Here is a 21948-nt window from a genome sequence, read left to right on the forward strand (position 1 = left end):
TTCTTGAACACAAAGAAAAATTCCTTCAACCTGACAGGACTTGAACCTGCGACCACGCTGTACCGTAGTGTCACTCTGCGAACTTAGCTGCAGCACGAGTCAGCAGGTCGACGAAAATCTTCCATGTAATGTTTCATTTTGATACAAATTTTAATTTACTTTTCGGAATTTTTCACTTAAACGTGTACAAATGCAACTTAGAAATTAATTATTTCCTTAAACAAAATCTGTTACAAATGCAGTATACAGAATGAAAAATCATTTTCTTAAATTTGACTAACTTCCGTAATCCCAATTTTTTTCGTCACATATAATGAAAGCGTCCTTATAAGAAGCTAAGTCTATCAGCATTTAAAAAACTTAGCCAATTTAATTCATTTTGAACGATAAACATTTTATGAAATTTGACCGACTTTTGCTGTCCCGTTTCTTTTCGTCCCATACAATGAAATGATCCCTTCGTGAAACTGAGTCGATCAGTACTATTCATTTTACTGGACAACTCAGTATCTTCTGAGGTTTCGGATTTCCCAATACTGTCCCATTTAAAAAAAACACTGTATAGGTATTACAATTTAAATAATTGGCGTCGAAACAGACTTCGTTGTTGAATACTCAAAATTTCAAAATGGTAACCAAGTGAAGCAGGATCTTACCGTAATAAGCTTTCTCATATTCGCCGTGCTCGACGAACTTTCTGTTCAGTATGTCAGCTTCAAATTGCGTACGTGAAATAAAATGATAATCTTGCCCAGGAACCTCGTGGTCTTTTCGCGGTCTCGACGTATCTGAAATGTATATATAATGTTTGTAGAATTACTCGCATCTTTGTGATTTAGCATACAAACAGACCTTAACTTAGTAAAAATCATTTTCACTAATAACCGGACTGCCAAGTGCCGCTAGGGCTTTCATCCACGGATTTCGGTCTCGAAAATTTCGAGTTTCGACAATTTTTTGACATTTTCAAGACTAGGGTTTTCAGTCTCGGGAATAGCGAGACTTTTGAGCTTTAAGTCATTTAATTAAGAAGTTTTAAAAATCTACTAAACCAACAGTAATTTTTTATTTCGGTTTTTAGGTCTGGACATGGTAACACTGTAGAGTGGAGCTTAGTTCTGCCGTCCACTAACTAAAACTCTGCTAAGTGACCTCGGATAAGTGAAGTCGACCATCTGGGTCAAATATCCGTTTTAAATAACAAAAAATAGACCACAAAATTCTTTTTTAAAGACAGTATAAATTTGTTAACGTATTCGATTTATCGGAACTTACCCTAACGATACATAGCTGAAATACCATTTAACAATTTCAATATTATAAAACTGGGTTATGTTTTTTATTAGAGATAAGTCGAGTACAAATTTTACCTACCGAGTAACCGAGTACCGAATATTACTTACTTACTTACTTACGGTTTAACATTTGCCGAGCCGAGTACTCGGCCGAGTTACTCGGTCGGTTCATTACAACCGGAACGCTATGATCCTAGAAGTCCCATTGCCGCAAATTTTTCATTTGTCGCAAAAGCTGAGTACTTTCCAATGGTGGGCATAAAACAACATATCCAAAACTGGCACAGTTAGCACGAGTGTTTATGTGCACCTACAAGCATTGTATTTAACAAGCGGTTATTTTACGTAGCGGGTAATGTGTATGAAGAAAAAGGAACGGACTGTTACCTGAACGCGCAGAAAGCCTTGTATTCCTACATCATAAGTTACCTTTGTTACATTTTAAATATGAATAATGTAAACTTTCTTTTTAAATTACTATATTGCTACAAATTCAACCAACCAACCTGTAAAGGGCCCGAAACGTCGGTTTGTTTGAAAAAACAAATATACGCGATTTAAATCCGGAAAAATAGTTTAATTTCCTATGTGTAACAATCGCGAAAATCTAAGAACTCGATATGCTACAAATTGTCTAGAATTTCTAGTAATAAATCTCTTTTGATTATTTTAAATATATTGTTGGTTTTGCTTTATTATGTCTATAGCTGTAATGCTCCATTTTAACCGAGTACCTACTCTTCTCATGAATCGAGTTATTCGGCCGAGTACGAGTAGTAAAGAAACGGGCGAGTACACCGAGTACCGAGTAGCAATCGAGTACTCGGCGCATCTCTATTTTTTGTGATATCTCAAAAAATAATTTTGTCACTTAGCCGCGTTAGTTAGTTAGCGGACGGCAGAGTTATAATCTGTGGAGGTTGAAAAACTGTAGTAAAAAAGTCAGTTCTACCTGAAACCGTATTAGATGCCCTTTGTTATTTACCTACCTCCTTGTTTTCTAACTGCCTCCGTGGCCGAACGGTTACCATACCGGACTGCCACGCAGAGGTCCCCGGGTTAGATTCCCGGGCCGGGAGAAATATTTGTATGGCCTACATTTATTTCTCTCGTGAGTTTGGGTGTAATTTGTGGTTGTCTATGTGTGTGTCCATGGCACCCGCGACACAGGGTTTCCCTAGTGCGGGGCTATGTTGATTGTGTGCGTTATTATTATTATTATTACCTACATGTTACCTACCCACTTTAAAACTGAAAAAATAACTTTCTTATCGTGGGGTAAATTCGTAAACCTCGTACTTTTGAAACTGGAATTTTTTAGGCACAAAAAGCAGAATAGGTATATGACAATGGATGATATACCTTTATTTTACAACTAAAAAAGATCTAGAAATTATATTTTAAGCTTTAAAAGGGTGTACGGTTAGGGATTTTGTCCAAAAACGGATTTCAAATTTAGCAGAAATGATAAATGTTATTTCGTTCAATAACTTGAGTTAATAAAGAACTTAATAAAAATATCGTGTTTTAACTGCCTAAATGCTTAACTCTATTAAGTATGGAATTTACTTTTGACAGTCTCGTTTTTCCCGGGATTTTCGAGACCGCACCTAGTCTCGATTTTTTGTAACGGAACGAAAATGCAGCTGTACTGAAAAAAGTCCTAGCTCCCACCCTTTACTCCGACAGATAATAAATGGTAGGCGGCTGGAAATTCAACCTCTGCCAAGTAATGTTGCCACGGATTGTTAGGTAGAATATGGGTAGAATAGAATTAGAAACTCACGTGGAACAGCAGCTGCAAATCTAGAGCTGTCTTCCATAAGACGCTGTCTCAGTTCGTGACGACCGATGTTGGGCGGTCCGATTAATACAATCGGTCGTTTATGCGATGCGCGTGGATAGTATAGCGCTACTTCTTCGTAAGTTAGGATTTCTTCTTGTTCGTATTCTGCAACAAGCATTTATTTGTATTTATTTGTAATCCTACATCTTACAATGTAGACTGGTAAGCTATGGCCCATACTTAGGGTCCACGAAAATCAACGTCAGAGTCTTTGCTTGGCTGTGACACTAGCTGAGTGGACCCTTATACATACGCCACAGAATGTTTTAAAATTGGATTATCTTTACTTAGTTGTTTTGTTTTTTTATTTTTTGTTTTACTTTTTCTTGTTTTATTTCTTTCTGCATATTTTTGTGTCGTAGCGTTGTAATAAAGGACTTCTATTCTATTCTATTTTTATTTTAATCAATTAAAAAGAATGAAACTTCAGACTAAACTGAACAAATGTATTAAATTTTACGGTGAGGTACTTGAATGCAGAGCCGTAATAAAAAAAAAAACGATTTCAAAAATCTACTAGACACGAAGACTTATCTAAACACACACATTATTAAAGAATGTATCCAATGATTCAGGAAAATACCTGCAAAAGATACATGTTCAAAGAAAAAAATATTTTAAACACAGTATTAGAAAAATTAAGAATTGTTCAAGATTTGGCTTGATGGATTTATTCCGTTGGCGTAATAGCAATAAAAAAGTATGTGTAATCGATCCAATTCTACTTTTTAAGCCTTGCTGTATTAATCAAAGGAATGACAGAGATTGTCTCCCAAGAACGTACCATCGGTGCCAGACGTAGAGTAAAGCGGGTATCCAGCTTCGCTGGTGGCCTTTTTGCTCTTTTTCTTCTTAGGAGGTTTCTTAGCGCAGAGCAGCGTGCCGCCTTTACGCGACTTGTCTCGAGACCCGACGTCGCCAGCCAGCGTCAACTTCATTGCCTCGCGCCTAAAACAAACACGATAAATACAACACTTGACTCTAATAACAACGAAATACCAGGGCAGCACACATTCACAGATATATTTTCATCAATCGAGTGGTATTTATACTTACAGACAGGAAATTCCTGGTTCGCCGTTTTGGGTTAAATAACAATATCCAAATTAACTACAGGTAAAGTGACACATCTAGGCTCTAAGGCCCACTATCCACCATAGCGGAGAAGTGAGGAGATGTATTCAATGAGCATTTGTCAATTTTTCTCTATAACTGCACTGTTTTATGAAATAAACTGGTAATTTCAAGAACTAATAAGGCCCAATTTACATTGTTGCGGATTGGAATGGAAGCTAGTTTTTTTGGGTACGTCATGACGGACTTTATGCCAATTGTGTAACATACAAACAAGATGATGTAGCTGCGGGAATTCTCGAGACCGCTCGAGCTTGCTCAGGTCATAGTGCCCTTTGTTTATACCATAAAGGTCAGTAGGGTGGATCACTATAATGAAAGCTAATGTTTCTTTTTTTATAATATCAAGTGATGGGACGAACAAGTCGTGCGCCTGATGGTAAGCTAGACGCCTGTCCATAACAGTTGCATTGCATAATTTGACAAGTCTCATGTGCCTGTCACTTCACCAGCACCTTTACCCTTCAAATCCGGAACGCAGTAATACTAACATTACTGCTTGGCGGCAGTACTACCCTGGATGAACTCTTTCATGAGGAGCTTTACTGCTGCTAAATAATAGTAGGTATGCTGCTAAATAAGAAAGAAAGATATGAGGCTGTTCGAGAATTCTACGGAAGATACGCGGTTCTTTTGGCTCACATCTAGTTTATACGTTACAAAATTGACATAAAATTGATTATGCTAAACTCTATTTCGTTGCATAAAATACTTCCATTCAGCAGTAATGCAAATTGACTAAGTGCCTTGGACTGGCTACCTACTCGACATATGCGCCGATCGTAAAATGGTTAGCGACGGCCTGATCGACGTGAAATCAGCGTGGTATAATATATGGGCTTTTAAAAAACACTAAAATATTGTTTTATGTATTTATTTTGAACGTTTTTTACACCTTAACTTGTACGCAAGTATGTATGCACTGTTACGAAATGTAGGTAATCAATTCAAAAAATATTTGTTAAAAAACGTAAAATATACGCTCTTAATTTAAATCTAGTGTGAACACGATGTATGTACACAGAAATGTAATTAATTTCAATTGTACGGAAATATTGTATCGTAAAGAAACCGATAACTATAATTCAATAAAATAGAACCACGTTTCGCTACGCTGATTTTACGCCAGTCGAATTCATCGGCGGCAGCGACATGCGGCATGTCATGGCATGAGTTTAACGTTGAGTATATCTAGATAACAGACTTACTAACATTTTCTATGCAAATACTTAACACGCTCGCCTGGCACTTGAGCGCTTTTAAACAATGACATTGCATTCATTGTTAAGCACAACCACTTAACTTCAGTTTAGAATGAAAGAAAGAAAACAAAAAATATTTCGTTCAAGTAGCGACTTCACTGAAACGCTAGAAGTTACAATTTACAATGGTCGTTCATTTAAATTACCACGTTTTAGAAATTGAAAGTAACAGTTGGGTTGTTGTTAGGGTATAATGGTGCGCAAGGCATTGATACTTGTTATGAACAATATTTGCTACTTGCAATTTCACGATGCAATAGTTATTGGCAACAGTTTTTTTCTATTAACCTATCATATTCCAGATAAAAATTAGAACATTAAAAACAAGTCGATACTTAACTACTTGGAAACATATATAAGTGGGCTGAAATAATATCAAGTATTGCAGGAACTTTCAAAAGTACGATATCGCGTATATTGTTACTTTAATTGTTTTTAATAAATGCCAAGTACCAAGATGTCGTTATGGCTTAACAATGAAACCAATTTCATTGTTTAAAAATTATAAGAAGCGCTCAAGCGAAGTATTGTGTACCTCTACCGTGCGACTACAATGTTCGTATTCGCTTGTAACGGCATAAGTATTTGTATGAAAATGGTTAGTTCTTGTGGCCAAAAGTTAATAAATTGTAAATAAATAATTACAGTGACATTATGGACTCTCTTCTTAGAACTCGTAAAACAAAATTTTATTTATTAAGTTCAATCAAATAATTCAATCCAAAAAGTAGTGTACGCATCAATTTCTAATAGTGTTGTAAAAAACTCGAGTCTGGGAGTCTACATTTTAAGACTCGACTCCAGTTCACAAGACTCGACTCATAAAGGCAGAGACTCCACTACTCGAAGTATTACGATACTATTGGTTTCCGAATAGACTCGAGTTCGACATTAGTGCTCGAGTCTATTCACGTAACGAGTCGCGCTTGAGTTCGAGTCTGTTTATGTAACGAGTCTGGTAAGTACGTACTGAGCGGTGTTGTAGTGTGGCATGTTAAATTGTAGTATAATTAAGTATTAATTATGTATTTTTTTTAAAGTCACCATATTGAGTTTTTGTTTTTTATTTAATTCGTGGGTAGCAGTTCAGTAAAATTGAACCCTGCTTGTCGTACCCAAGACTTTGTAGAGTAGAAGTCGCTTCGAGTCGAGTTTTTGAACTCAAGCTTTGTTCACAACTCGTGTTAGGTTTACGACTCGAGTTCTTTTTGGACTCGAGTCCGCGATAAGATATAATAAGTAATATGGTACACAGAAGTTGTTAAACCTTATAAATGAAAGGGCGGTGTACTATGTGCCGTAAAAAATCTATCAAATAATTTATTAACTAGCTTTAGATCGATTAGTTTCTTGAAAATGTCTTTTTACTTCGTTAGTTAGTGAAATTATTAAAAAAACTGATAATTGCGCAAATATCATTCCGTTATCTTGACATTTCTGTTTAATGAAAATAACGAAATCGAATTGGTTGTTTAAATACATCTCATCTCTGCTTTGGTGGAAAATGGGCCTTATACATGGCCTAGGTACTAACATGTTCAATACATACTGATGCTGGAAGGCCTGACTAGGTATGAGTCCAGCTAGGCTTTGGTCCTCCTCGCCCTCGCGGAACGCCTGCCACCAGTTGGGGTCCTCCCGGCTGATCACGTGCAGTACATCGCCTTTTTGGAAGCTTATACCTGAAGAGGGAAATTTAGAGGACTATATACTTCAAATCGGATACTTAATTAAAAATACTTAACTAACATTTACTACCCAGTAAGTCCTAGATAGTCACGATAAACATATCGATTCGTCGCTACTCCGCTGGCGTTCAAGTTAACTGTTAACGACATAAACATACACTATCGATTCGTCGATCAGTATGAAACGACGAATTGTGAAAATTAATCGTCTCATGTATCTATCTAGTGTGTGGGGTGAAAACTAACAACAGGAAAGTTCATATAATACTCATAATTCATATAATCAGTCATTTATTTTTTATATTATTCTTATAAAACTGACACTGGCACAAGGCTAGTGGCCGCCATAAAGGAAATAATAATAATAATAAAGTTGACAAGCAGCAACTATTAAATACTTAGACTATGGAAACTAAAGGACATGTTATGTTGACATATATAAATCAGACGTTATGTGTATATGATGCATTTCGACGTCGAAAACATAAACATGTTATTGTGTTTGTTTAATTACTGCGTGCCGCCGTAAGCCAAAAGAGATAGCATTACATTGGTATGTGTCAAACACGGCAATCGAAAATACGTAACGTCATCTTAAATGCCAACTGTGTCCATTTCGCAGCACATGAGGTACATGTTACGGTTGTCAAAGGGAAGTACATCAAATGTCAAAACAAATGTTTTTCCAAGTGTTTTATTGAATTATTCGCATGTATTGTAATAAAATGGACAAAACTGTTGACTGAGAACAATTAAGTATTAATAAAAATTCGTCGCTGCAGCTTTACGGGATGTGGCATTTGAAAAAGCGAAGATCGACCGAACGTAACATTGTGCAGGCACGTGTTATTTTTTTGTCTATAAATCACTCAAAAGCCCAAATGTCTCATGTAATTAGACATATTTAAGTAGTTTATTCATAAATCTTACCAAATTTTGCTTTGGTTTCTTCAAATTGCCTGTTTGTTTGTATATTTTGACGATTGTTATTAACGATTATTTTGAAACAGTGTTGTTCTTGGAAGCGTACATATTATCGATACTCTGTTATTAAAGTAATTCACTACGAGATTTTCATTTTTTATTATTATTATTTTTACTATTTCAGTTTTCCTACAAATCAAAAAGAAAATAGAATGGTTGGAAATCATACATTGAATCAAAGATCTTCTTCATTTATTCGCTTCATTTTGAAGAGTCAAATTTTAACATAACTTTGAATGTAACTAGATTACATGATAATGCAATTCCATCATTAGGTTTATTGGTAAATAATTTTGTATTTAATTTAGGTTAAACACGACTCATTTACTAGGCATTCTCAGTTCCTGAAAACAAAGTTATCCACTCGTTTCCGACTTTTTCTCACTGACTTCAGCTCTAACTACTAAAAATTCTTATTTTATAAAGCCAGCAATACAAAGACCACGTTGGTCTAACGTTGCCGGGTGAAAGCCAATAACAACGTATAGACACCCTATTTGCCTTGCCTTGGAATCGTTCGGTGTCACTCGCCTAGCTAACCGAGTGAAGGCGAGCGCTAACGTGTATAAACCTCGTTTGACGTGGCTTGTCACAACTCGCAGTCGCTCATGACTACTTGTCTCACTTCGGAGAAGTGTCGATTTTTCTCCACAAATCAAAGGCGCTCGGCCAATAGTAGTTAATTGACATTGTATAATCAGACATTTGCATGCTATTTAATATATGCGAAATAATACATGTTTATACTAACACTGTCTCCTGGAATACCATCTCTTAAGCAAATAAACGTATGATAATAATATTATTATTGATAATATTACTACTATCATTTATTTCCAAAATTAAATGGAAGTATTAAACATTCACTTAAATCAGTCACTGATATTAATTCTATACCAATGTATAAATACAAAACAGCTTACACTATTTCGAATATGTTTAAAAATTTCTCTATGAAAATATAAATCTTGAGGTTGGAAATGTATAGGATTTATATTTCAAAGGTTTCTCTTTTTTATATACTCTCAAATTACAAATATAATTTTTTTCTGTCCAAATTGACTTTTCGAAATATTTGAGTATTTGTAAACGCAAAACAATAAATTCCAAATTTCATATGACGTTCCCGGATAATCCCATTATAACCTAAAATATTCCCAAATGGAATATTGATCTACTTTAATTAAATGTCTGCATATCGATAATGACTTATCGATAGATTATGGTACGACACTAAAGAAATCCGCCATTTGTTGGTTCAATTTTTGTTTAGGTTATACACGTTCATTCCGTAGTTAGGACAGCTCCTTTCTTTTATTTTATTTTTTCATCCTCTAAGATTAAAAATTTTGAAATATATTGGCAATTGATATCCAATTTGGCCAGAGTATAGAATGCTTTTAAACTTAGGGATACACACGGCCTGTTGCTCCAACGCGACCAGAGTCGCGGGTGTCATGCACAACCACAAATCACGCCGAAACTCACGAGAGAAATAAATGTAGGCCATACAAATATTTCTTCCGGCCCGGGAATCGAACCTGGGACCTCTGCGTGGCAGTCCGGGATGGTAACCACGGCCACGGGAAGCACAAGACAAAAAAGAAAACAGTTCTCGATTCGACAAGACTCACCCAGCTCCCGGCAAGGGATGTAGACGTCGTCCTCCGGGTCGTAGTCGAAGTGCGCGCGCACGTGCAGCACGCGGTGCGAGTGCGTAGGCGGCGGGCGCGGGCCCTGTCGCGGCGCCACCACCACGCTCAGCGTGCCCGACAGCGTGCCCAGCACCTGACACACCTCGTTCACGGTCTTGCCGCGCATAGGCACGCCGTTCACTTCCAGCAGCTGTGGGACCCGATCGGAAATCCCTCTTTATGTATTCCAATTCATTTCATAGGTTTCAACACGCATTTATTACACAATAAGAAACTAAATCTAGGATTAAATTACATTAAAAAATTGGGTCCCCGCTGCAGGGTGCCCAAGATGTATAGGCCCTCCAGTCTGGAGGGAGAGTCCCCACATAACCCCTGAGTCTCCCTGGGCTCAGTGGTATCCATAAAGATTTCCCCCCGTAAAAAAAAAAAAAAAAAGGTGCCCAAGATGCTGGCAGCGTTTCCCCTTTACACGGCTATGCTAATGCGTCGGGCAAGGCAGCCGGCCCTTGGATTTCCCAGAAAGTCTATTAATTTTTTGGATAAAATTTTGCACAGATGAAGGGCAGCGGGACTCCACGGGCCAAGGGTTTCGATTCCAAATGCTGTAAATAGGTAGTCGGAGCCGAAATACTGGTACTTATTACTCATTATTATTTCCGCCAGCTTTGCTGCAGAGCCAACCGACAACGTTAACCGTGACAAAGGTCCGGCGGATTTCATAGGTTTTTTTATTACATTTTAGTAACAGTATAGCTTCTTGTGAAAGAATTCGCCCAGGGAAGTACTGCCACCATACCTATTTCTGCCGCTTAGTAGTAATGTCAGCATTACTGTGTTCCGGTTTTGAAGGGTAAGGGTGCTGGTGAAATTACAGGCACATGAGACTTGTCACTGTCATCTAATGTCTCAGAGTGACGGGCGCAGTGGCAGTTTCCAATGAAAGAGTATTGCAGATTATAAGAAATTAGAGGTTTTGAGTGTTGTCAAAAAAAGCACAGGTACAGTACTTTAGTCATATAATACGTAATGATAAATACGACCTGCTCCAACTAATTATGCAAGGAAAAATCCAGGGAAACAACCGCATGGAAGAAGGCGTACTTCGTGGCTTAAGAATCTCAGGACATGGTTCAACCTGAGCACAAGATCTTTGTTCCGTGTAGCTGTGTCTAAAATACAAATAGTCCTAATGATCGACGACCTTCGGTAGAAGATGGCACCTCCAGAAGAAAAAGGTCACTGGTAATAATAATCTGAAAATATTCGTAAAAATTAAAGAATACCTCGTCGCCTTCGTGTAAGAGGCCGGACTTCTCAGCGGCGCCGCCTCGGACTATCCTGCCGATAATCACGGCATCGCCCTCGTTTCTTACTGTAGCACCTGCATCAACAAACACTAGGTATTACCAACTATATACCTACAACTACCTTTTGATAGCTGTTTACTGGTTAATTAGACCTAAGTTGAGGTTGGAAGATAGGTCCAAATCTAATAGCTCAAGGACACATACAAAGACAGGATTTGTGCGTATTTTTGAACATATTACCTTTAGTAAGGTAGTCCTAATAAAATCCTTTATGCTTAATTACGTCTTTCAAAATCTAAAACAAAATACCTCTGATTTTCATAAATAATTATTTTTGTAATTAAGTTTCTTGAATGTCAGAATGTTGCACCATCATGATATTCAATTATTTTTCGTGAAATTACTCCACTGGTTCGTTATAATTATTAATACAAAGGTCGAACACTTAGAAAAAATTTCTAAGAAAGAATGCTTTGCCAACTTAGCCACGGAACGAACCAGCGGTCCTTACAAATTTCTCTATGTGCTTTGTTTTTGGTTTTTTAACGACTTTTTTTGCCGTAGCGCCATCTGTGAGAAATCTATTTATTATGAAAATATATATTTTTTTACGTATTACTCCGCTTTATTTTTAATACTTTTTTATACACGACTAGCAGATAATAATAATAATAACAACGCACACACTCAACATAGCCCCGCACTAGGGAAACCCTGTGTCGCGGGTGCCATGGACACACACATAGACAACCACAAATTACACCCAAACTCACGAGAGAAATAAATGTAGGTCATACAAATATTTCGCCCGGGAATCGAACCTGTGACCTCTGCGTGGCAGTCCGGCATGGTAACCGTACGGCCACGGAGGCAGTTAACTGTGACTGTACTTCCTATACGAAATTATATATGAAATGACTATACTTCCCCTGATATTAAACGAAAAGTAGAATCCAAACTTAGAAGAAAGCTATGTAGTTTTGATACAATAACTGCCACAACTCCTCACGGCATTCTTATAAAGCTGCCTACAAAGCAGCTACAAAGGTGTATTCAGAAAAAAAATTGTAGCAGTCGCGCTCCTTGTGAAAGAGTTCGTCCAGGTTAGCACTGCCACCATACCTATTTCTACCTCCAAGCAGAAATATCAGCATTACTGTGTTCCGGAGTAGGGTAAGGGTGCTGTTGAAATTACAGGCACATGGGACCTGTCAACTTACATCACAGGGTGACGGGTGCGATGGCAGTGCCCCTCAGATCTTTGCAATTTAAAGCTCTGAGTGGCACTGTAACTGTTATGGACAGGCGTGTGGCTTACCATCAGGCCGCACGACTTGTTCGCCCCGTCCTTTGATGTTATAAAAAAAAAGAATGTGCTAAATTTTATTGTGAATAAAGCATCGAGCTTTCCATTGGTTAAAAGAATCACGTGATAACATTGAGAAGGCATACGATTCGTCGACTTTTCGCGCCAAACACGCTTGCTATTTTTAAATATTTTTTTTTACGAATTGTGTTTTATACTTACCAAGAGGTTCATTAGTCTTTTCGATTTTGATAACTTTAACGTTTTCGCTGGGGTCGTCGGGCGAGTGCACCGTAAGCGGCTTACCGTCCTTGTGATTGTAGTTATTACCCTGTAACACAAATTGCTAGTCACGACCAACAACTAAGATTATTGACCGATATTAAGAATTTAATTAAGTACTAAAAAAAATCCATTATTCGTTGAACAAAAAAAAAATTAAAGATATTCTGAAATCTAGAGTTAGAAAGAAAGGGCAATACTTTTGAATGATGATAGTCCTAGGGTTACACAAATAATTAATGGTCGTTTGGCTAAAAAGGCACGGTGCATCGATCAAAAGAAATTCCTATTATTTTTTCATGAGAATGTAGAGTTAGATTCAATAATAAACATTAAGTCAAATAACTTAGCGATGTACATCGAGTATATAACCAGAAGTAGAGACGAAATAAGGGCCATATATTCCTGGTAACACATTAGCGATACAGCTCTATAAATATCAACTCCCGTTTGCACTGAAATATAGACAGGCCAACTACAGACTTGTGTGTACGTCTCCGTGTATTCCAAAAAATATTCTCTATTTATTGTAATAAAAATAATATCTCTAACAATGCCGTGCTGTTCTATTCGGTGGTATGGGAAAAACAGCAAAACATCTAATTACAAAACAAACGGAATCACATTTCATCGGCAATTAAATATTACATATGTAATTTTTCAATTTTCGTCCATTATAGCAAAGCTCAAGTTAACTGGTCGATTTGAAGTGAAACAGTTGACGACACCCGTCAATTGTTTCGAACTCGGGCTAGCCAATCGGAGCGCAGTTGTCACAGTAATGATATGGCAGAATAGTTTTCAAGCAAATTAAATGACATTTCGTCTCTATTTCTGGTTATATACTCGATGGCGATATACATATACATTGCAAGACATAGTATAGTATCATGTAACTATCAAAATGATACATAATAATACAAGTTTTATCGGTTACAATCTATCTTTTAAGTTTCTAGTAAGAAATTGTGAACTCCAAAATAACTCTCAGAAGGATATCTATCAAAACAAAGCTAAGTAAGTACCTAGTACCTAATAATATTAATAATAAGGTACACATTCATAACCCCACAATAGGGAAACCCTGTATCGCGGGTGCTATGGACACACACATAGACAACCTCAAAATACACCCAAACTTACGAGAGAAGTAAAAGTGGGGAATACAAATAATTCTTTCGGCCCGGAATCGAACCCGGGAATTTTGCGTGGCAGATCTACAAGGTTCTACAAGGCAACTTTGCACCGGTGGGCTAAACCTATTATATATAAGTTTAGATTCGAGCTTATCGTCGCTAATAAGTCTCCTTGCTCCGCGTTCAATCGAATCAAGAGTCTCAAGTTGATAGTTCGCTGAGCCTTCCCACTGTTCCCACCATCACACATGTTTACTTAGTAAGTTCGGTACCTGTCTTCTACCCCTAGAGAAGCACGCTGGGTCTAACAGCGCAGCCGCCTGGTCATGGGCCTGCAAGAGACTCTCCATGTCGATCCCTCCGAGGATCGCCAGCAGCTCAGCCGCCAGTGCCGCAGTCTCGCCACCAGATGACGTATGCGACCCGAGTACGTCAATGCACTAGAAAAATACAAGTGGGTAATCTGCAGATGTCGTAAAGGGTTAGCTTAACTAAGAACCTGCCCTAGAAAATCTGTCTGTATTTGTACATTTATTTTGTACAATTTTACAATACAGACAAATAAGGTTGCTAGAACCTGGCAGGACTATAACGACAACTTTTGTTCTACTGCTTTTTACAAAGAATACTAAATTTATCAAAAAAAACTTTGAAGTTTTTCTTGACTATCGGACTTTTTCAGGTCTGTATTTTGTAGTAGTAAGTTTGCACGTGCAAGCGTCCCCGATTACCCCCACCCCTGCTCCAGCGTTTTGCATCGGACTTGTATTTACTCTTGCGTTTTCTTTTGTTACAGCACAGAGATATCAATGTTTTGAGCGACCTATTTAAATATTTTTATCTACACGTATATCATAAACTCTCTATAATGTTTTCAAAAATCGCAAATTATGACCATCATAAAGGTAAACTGTTTTGTAAGAACAAATTTCTTATCTGTGAAAATGTTATTATTGCTTCATATTCGATGTTATTATTACATTCAAATTTTGAACATCTCTGAAAAACAAAACAATTTCATTGGACCTCAATTCTAACATCAGAAGTGATGAAGTTTTATTCGAAATGAAATGTAAACAATTTTGTCAATTTCACACGTTACTTGATATCGAACGATATGATAGGTGGGGCCGATTCTAGTTTGTCTATAAATTAAAAATAAAAACTACGTTTGTGTGACATGCGTGAGAAAAGTTTTTATTTGCCGCCATTTCGCCAGACGTAACACGCGGTTCACACATCACTGAGAGCTTTATATATGTGTACATAAAGCAGTGTATGTAACTGTACATAAGTAGGCATTAAAACACTCACGAGTGTTTGTGAAAACACTCGTGAGTTGTTTTTATTAAACTCGCCTGTCGGCTCGTTTCATAAACCCTCACTCGTGTTTTGATGCCTTTCACAGTCCTGTAAGTATATCCTGTAATTTATTAAATAATTACGTGCACACATCGTTACACTGTAAAATTCTAAATTAGTGCGTTGTTTGGGCCGTATTTCTATTTTATTCCTCGAGTTTCTAGGATATATTGTAGTAATATTTATTAGACAATAAGGTAAAATAAAACTTTAATACTAAAAACTAAATCTAGGATTAAATTATATTTGAATAAAATTGGGTCCCCGCGGCAAGGTGCTCAAGATGCTGGCAGCATTCTCCTTTGTATGGCTATGCTAATGCGCTGGGCAAAGTAGCTGCCGGCCCTTGGGTTTCCCAGATTAGATTAGAGTTTGTTCAAGAGAACATAGGCCACATAAGCCGTAGGGGCAATATGTATTTATCTTTCTTAAGAGCGATTACATACTGCGACTTTTAGCAACGATACAAAGGCGATGCAAACGCAATGCAGTCGCTAATCGTCTATCTTTACACACGCGCGCGATTTTAAACAGCGATGTAAACTCGATGCAAGCGCGCGACTGCATTGATACAAACGCGCGATGCTACAACTCGCCGTGTGTAATCAGTCTAAAACGTTTAGAAAATTGTATACAACCAATTTTCATTAAAGATAGCGCGTAGATAAACTCTCGTGTAGTGTTTTAATAAGCCCTTGTTGAAAAATTTACTATCGATACCTAGTGCCAATATTTCTCTCAATCAAACACAAAATGGCAGACAATAAGGCAGTAATTTCCATTCTAACAGCGGTCAAAGGTTACGTCGCTACACAAGGCAACATTTCAATGGCATTTCAAATTACATCCTCTGCGACATTGTTGCAAATATTTATTCCATTGTGAATTATCTAATCATAAGTGTCCTTGGCATTACGAACTTTAAAGCATTATGAGAAGCCAACTGTGGTATACTACCTTTGATCCTTACAGAAGAAAGAAGCCGTATAATCATAAGCAGGGTTCTTTTTTTATTAAATACCAACAACCACGGAGGACTATATTACAAACATCATAAACATCAGTTTTTGTCTCATGACTTTTTACAAAACATAACAAATTTTTTGTGTCATAGCTTAGTTGGCATAGGGTCTGGCATGGTTTGCTAGAAGACGTCGGTTCGAATCCGGCCGGATCGAAGGACTTTTTCTAAGTTCAAGTTTGTATTAATAATTATAACAAACTAGTGGAGTAATTTCACAAAAAGAATTGAATGTCATGATGGTGAAAGATCTTGACATTCATTAAAACACTTAATTATAAATAAATATATATAAATATTAAAAAATATAAATAAATATTAATCAACACATACGTTGCTCTGATCCCAAAGTAAGTAGCTAAAGCACTTGTGTTATGGAAAACGGAAACAACGACGGTACCACAAACACCCAGACCCGAGACAATATAGAAAAGTTAGTTTCTACACTGACCCAGCCGGGGATCGAACCCAGGACCTCAGATAGCCACACCATGAAAACCGGTGTGCAATCCACTTGACCACAGAGGCCGTCAAAATTACATAATAAATTTACAAAACAAAAACTTTCAAGTTTTTGTTGTACTATCTGATTATTTTTAGATCTATATTTTGGTAGTAAGTTCAAACGTGCAAGCGTCCTCCACGACGACTCATACTTTCTCTTGTTGCCGCACAGAGTTATCATCGTTCAGAGCGATCTATTTAAATATTTTTATTTTTGTACGAAAGTAAACCCAGATGAATTATCACAAATCATGGAACAATAGTTGTTGATTATGATGTTAGTGATATAGTCCTGCAAGGTTGTTAGTATTTTACTAATGACGCTGTATATGAACCACAGAAATCTAAATATTTAAATTTCTGCGATACAAACGTTAGAAAAATACAAAACCACTGAGGAAGCAACTGCATTAAGGCTAGTTGTGTCACCGGAGGAGAAGTGGGAAAAATTGTTTTACTAAATCATAATGGTTAAGGTACTTACTATTATTTATTAAAATTAATATCGGTCTAATAAGAACTGTATAGTTCTTAATACACGTAAGAATATTATCTAAAGAATATGCTAATTTATTACACTATAAGATGTATTTCATTATTATATATAAAATACTGAAAACAGGCTAAATTGAATTATTTAAGAATAAAATCTCTAAGTTTGCACATAATTTTTGTATGGAGATATTTCTCTTTAAGTAAGTACTACAGACAACCTGTACTACCTATTTTGGTTTTCAATTAACCTGTAGTTATTAAATTCACATTTATCCCAAACTTTACAAATTGCCCAGCGGTTTAATACGCCGCGCCACCCGCTGCCATATCGGTTGCCAAATTTCCATCTACTAATCAACATCTGTTATACTTCGTTTCAATGCATTTTGAACAAAAAGTAAACAAAGAAGTTACTGACCCGACCATAGACGGTTTAGTGATGGCCAATTGTAACGCCAACTACACATTGATTAAATAATTGTTGCGCGGTTTTCCTTACATAACCTATATAAGCATATTTAAAATTTCAATTCAAATCCTGCTTCAAATCCTTACACTCAAATACGCATTCGATTGCGATTGAAATGTTCGATGTAATAATCGATTACCTACTAAACTTTAATTGATTGAACCGAATGTTTTTTTCGAACAGCACTATGCAACCATAGGCAAGTCATAGAAGTATAGATGAAAAATAACCTCACTTTTGGACCACCATTTTTCAATTACGATTCTACGATGCTATTTAAATGAATATTGTTGAAAAAAGTGATGATATATCAAGCCTAAATCTAATATCTAAATCTAATAAATCTTCGAAATATTCGTGGAAGTGTTACTTATTCGATTTATTGAGTGATTGTTTTAGAATTTTAACCAAACAGGTTTGTTTACTTTTTGTTCAAAATGGATTAGAACAGACTATGCTTACGTCTTTCAATCGATCTGTAGCTCTGTGCGTATACGGTGGGTTGAGCCCTAGTCGTTTATGTCTCGTGGCCGTCAGCACAGTGGTCCTGGTGGCCAAGGCCATAACCAAGTCCGGGCAGAGCAGGGTCCCCGCGGCCCCAGCTACTCTCGCCGCCAGAGCCGTCTCTCCACTAGCTCCCAATGCCTTTTGCACCCTTTGCAGCGCCATCATAACGTCTTCGTATTCTGGAAAGAAATTTGTTGATGAAAAGAAACAGAATATATAAAACGTATTTGTAGATCAAGCAAAAACGTTTGTTAGGTATTGTTACAGCGAACAGAAGCTTGCTAATGTATCCAAACGCATCAATGGCCTAAAGTGAAAATGGACAAGTCACTTAGCAAAGGGGGAAGATGAGATAAAGAATCATAGAGCCAGGAGGAAGTAGATCTGGGAACAGACTCATCAGTCTGTTGTCAGATAACATTGCGGTTACAGCAGGAGGCTAAAGAGAAGTAAGGGGGTACTCGGTGATTGTTGCTAGAGTTTAGAGTGAAACGACATCTTTGATATTCAGAATTTCAGAACTTGATACCCGGAAATTGGGTTTCGAGTATAGTTTAAGTTTAACTTCGAAAGGTTCAAACTTCAAACTGGAAAAGATGAGGCAGTTCATCAGTGGGATAATCTTTGCAGAATATGATTTAACTTATATTGTGGATAAAAAAATGCCAGATTTAAAACATGGCGAACTATGGATTTACAGCATTATAGTTTAGTAAACAGTAGGTAGCATGTGCATCTTTTGTCGTGTTAATTCCAGTTCACCGGACTGCATTGTTTCACTCGCTAGGGCTGCTTGTTTCTCAAATTCCGGACACCGATAACAGAACCACTTAATATCAACCTACTGTAGATCTAGTCAAATATATTCTCCAGTAACTGTGGTCTTACAGTTAAAGTAATTATTTAGTCGCTTAACAATCTGATACATTTATCCTTCTTTTGTTGCGTTTTGAACAATAACTAGAAGTCGGACCAAATTTGTCTCAACCTCACGTTATCATATTGAATTAAGCTGTTGGGTTGATTCTAAATCATACCTTATGTACATCATTTAATAGAACTGTTTTTTGATCCCAGGTTATTGTTGTAGACGATCAAGAGCACATCAATCTTGACATTTAAGATTTGAATTAATCATCATTATTTCAGTCGAAGACGCTACCAAACCTTCCCCAAAAATTACCACAGCGACCGGTCTTCAAATTAATATTTAAATTCAACTCTATACCGTTCACTATAACAATGGTCCAAATTCCAGAGTGTCAAACATGATGTGCAAGTAACTGTACCTAATTAATAAGTGAGCTATAAACTTCGTTTGCCGACCCTGCTGGCACAACGATAACAAAACTGGGACGAGGCACACTGCATTCACTCCGAGAATTTCATTAATAACCTCGATAAGTAGGTAATCGTGTATTACCTAGGATACATTATAGAATTATAGCTATTGAAATTTATAAATATACTAAACAATCGCATGAATTACGTCTCAAGCTAGAAAACTAACTAGAAAAATATCTACTCTGTACTGGGTTATCGTGATTATTTTTCTACGCAAAGCGCAAAGACTCCCTTTGAATAAAATAACTTCCTGAATTGGTCGTACCAAGAGCTTTCTGATAGTGAACGTAAATCCCGCTAAGAGAACTACTATCACTGTTAGTGGGTGATGAAATTGTTATTGCAGACTTAAACCCGCTTAGAGACGTTCGACCTCTTCGTCGTATTGTTCAAACTTTTCTTAAGCAGCATGGGTTTGTAAGAGTAGCTGAAAATACTTTCATGGGCGCAATCTTGAAAAGACTAACCAACATTTGCCTCAAACGATCCGTATAAAACCATTATCAAATCGAATGTTAGCCAGCAAATTAAACTATGTTTAATAGTTTAATTTGCTGGCTAACATTCGTACACTTTGAATAGAATACAACAGAACACGGAGAATATTCAATATGAAGCCATATTATGATAGTAATAAATAAAGTAAATGTGCCAGACCACTACCTGGTCTCAAACTAAGGAATTCCCAGTACTATGATTACCTGGTCAACAGTATTCATCATTTCTCAAATTAACAACCGGTACCTTCTCCGCACTGGTACCTCGTGTAGGGCCCACAGAACAAACCGCTGGGTCACCTAGATCATCAATGAACTTATGAGACACTTACCAACAATATTATAAAGTTGCGCTCCTTCATCGCTGACATCCTCCTCATAAGCATCGTTGACGAAGGCGGCCGTCGGCGCAGACGCCTCCAACGCTTGTAATTTATGGGACCCACGTAGGGACGTGCGCAGGAACTCATTTTGCGCAGCAATGCGGTTCTCTTCTTCTTTACGTTGTCGGATTTGTTCCTAGAAATAAGTAAACAAGAAATTTAAAGATCATGTTTTATAGATTTGTTAAGGTAATGACGCCAGGGTTATATATCTATATTAAACAACGCAGTCAACTTTAAAGTTGGACTAATATGAATTCGCGTTGACCTTGTAAAAAGTTTAATTATCTCAAGTTGGCTAAAAAGGCTTGAATTGTTAAAATTAAAGCGGTGCAAGTCGTGTTTCACTTGGGACGCTAAAAGAACGGGGTTGTTGGAAACCTTTTTCTGTGTATCTTTTTTTTATAATATCAACTGACGGGACGAACAAGTCGTGCGCGTAAGTAAGTGACAGTAAGCGACATGCCTATCCATAACAGTTGCAGTGCCATTCAGAGCTTTAAATCGCAAAAATCTTATGGATACTGCCACTGCGCCTGTCACTCTGAGACATAAGTTATCAAATTCTTAATTATTCATCAGGTTCTTAATTATGTTTGATGAGTATCGGTTCAGCTATTGGAAGATCATTAGTTGTGTAGGAATCTCAGTCATAAAACGAATGTTAATTTTACTTCCACCGGTGTGATCGAGTTGAAATTTGGCATTACAATTATACGGTTACTTTGGTTTGATGTTACAACCAGTCTCCCAGTCCACTGACATCCAACTCTTCAACAATTTATAGTAGTACCTTGTTTAGGTTACTTTAGTTCTTAGTTTTTAATCTCAACGAGTTGATACTGTTGACAACCGTCGTATTGGTTTTTTTTTAAATTTGAGAGTTCAAGGCTAAAGATGACAGAAGAAAATTTTAGCAACAGCCATTTCTCTCTGTCTTTAATGATACGGCGATCGAGCACAGTTGAAGTTTCACTTTAAATTCTTGACAAAGTGTAAGTCTGTTCACCGAATTCTTCCCAACTAGTGACGTCACGAGAAACGATGCTAATACACTGAGGGCAACTTTGCAATCGACCCTCTTTTGTAAGCGACCCTAATTCATTCCCCGTGAGTGTATACTTTAATAATAGATAACCAAATGTTAACACATTATGGCTACCGTTTAACATTCAATAGGTACGTTTTATAAACACGACCTTTAAATGGTTGGTTAGTAAGCGCGAGTGTTTGCGCTGCCGTCATCGTGTAGTTTAGCTTATTACGACACACAGATAACTTTGTTTCTTTGTGTGTTTCTGTGTGTAACGATTATGTATGTTCTATTCGACACTTGTACTCACTCTTTTTTAAAAATAACGGTAATCCAAAAATACAATATTGATTTCTATGGCGGAGACTTTTATGGCGTGTAGCTTCCAGCACCAATGCAGAATGCGGTGTTACTCCATATCTTTTAAGCCATCTC

The 21948-nt window shown here is 37.1% G+C and overlaps 1 protein-coding gene across 5 annotated transcripts in view; it reads right to left on the reverse strand.

Moving 5' to 3' along the window:
* Window positions 1-21948, reverse strand: part of LOC113238278 (MAGUK p55 subfamily member 5) — a 197199-nt gene that overhangs the window by 6810 nt on the left and 168441 nt on the right. For 4 of the 5 annotated variants that reach the window (XM_026475109.1, XM_026475104.1, XM_026475103.1 and 1 more), the window contains 10 exons: window positions 20430-20616; window positions 18212-18435; window positions 14171-14338; window positions 12703-12811; window positions 11151-11248; window positions 9844-10054; window positions 7072-7219; window positions 3926-4089; window positions 3082-3246; window positions 657-788 (listed from right to left, as the gene is read on the reverse strand). In XM_026475109.1, the coding sequence (XP_026330894.1) occupies window positions 657-788; window positions 3082-3246; window positions 3926-4089; window positions 7072-7219; window positions 9844-10054; window positions 11151-11248; window positions 12703-12811; window positions 14171-14338; window positions 18212-18435; window positions 20430-20616 (1606 nt within the window). The remainder of the gene's footprint in view (window positions 1-656; window positions 789-3081; window positions 3247-3925; window positions 4090-7071; window positions 7220-9843; window positions 10055-11150; window positions 11249-12702; window positions 12812-14170; window positions 14339-18211; window positions 18436-20429; window positions 20617-21948) is intronic. The other variant, XM_026475107.1, reaches the window with a different exon arrangement.

The sequence above is a fragment of the Hyposmocoma kahamanoa genome, unplaced genomic scaffold (genome assembly GCF_003589595.1).
Source record: "Hyposmocoma kahamanoa isolate Upper Pololo Valley unplaced genomic scaffold, ASM358959v1 95, whole genome shotgun sequence".
In the NCBI taxonomy this organism is placed as follows: Eukaryota; Metazoa; Arthropoda; class Insecta; order Lepidoptera; family Cosmopterigidae; genus Hyposmocoma; species Hyposmocoma kahamanoa.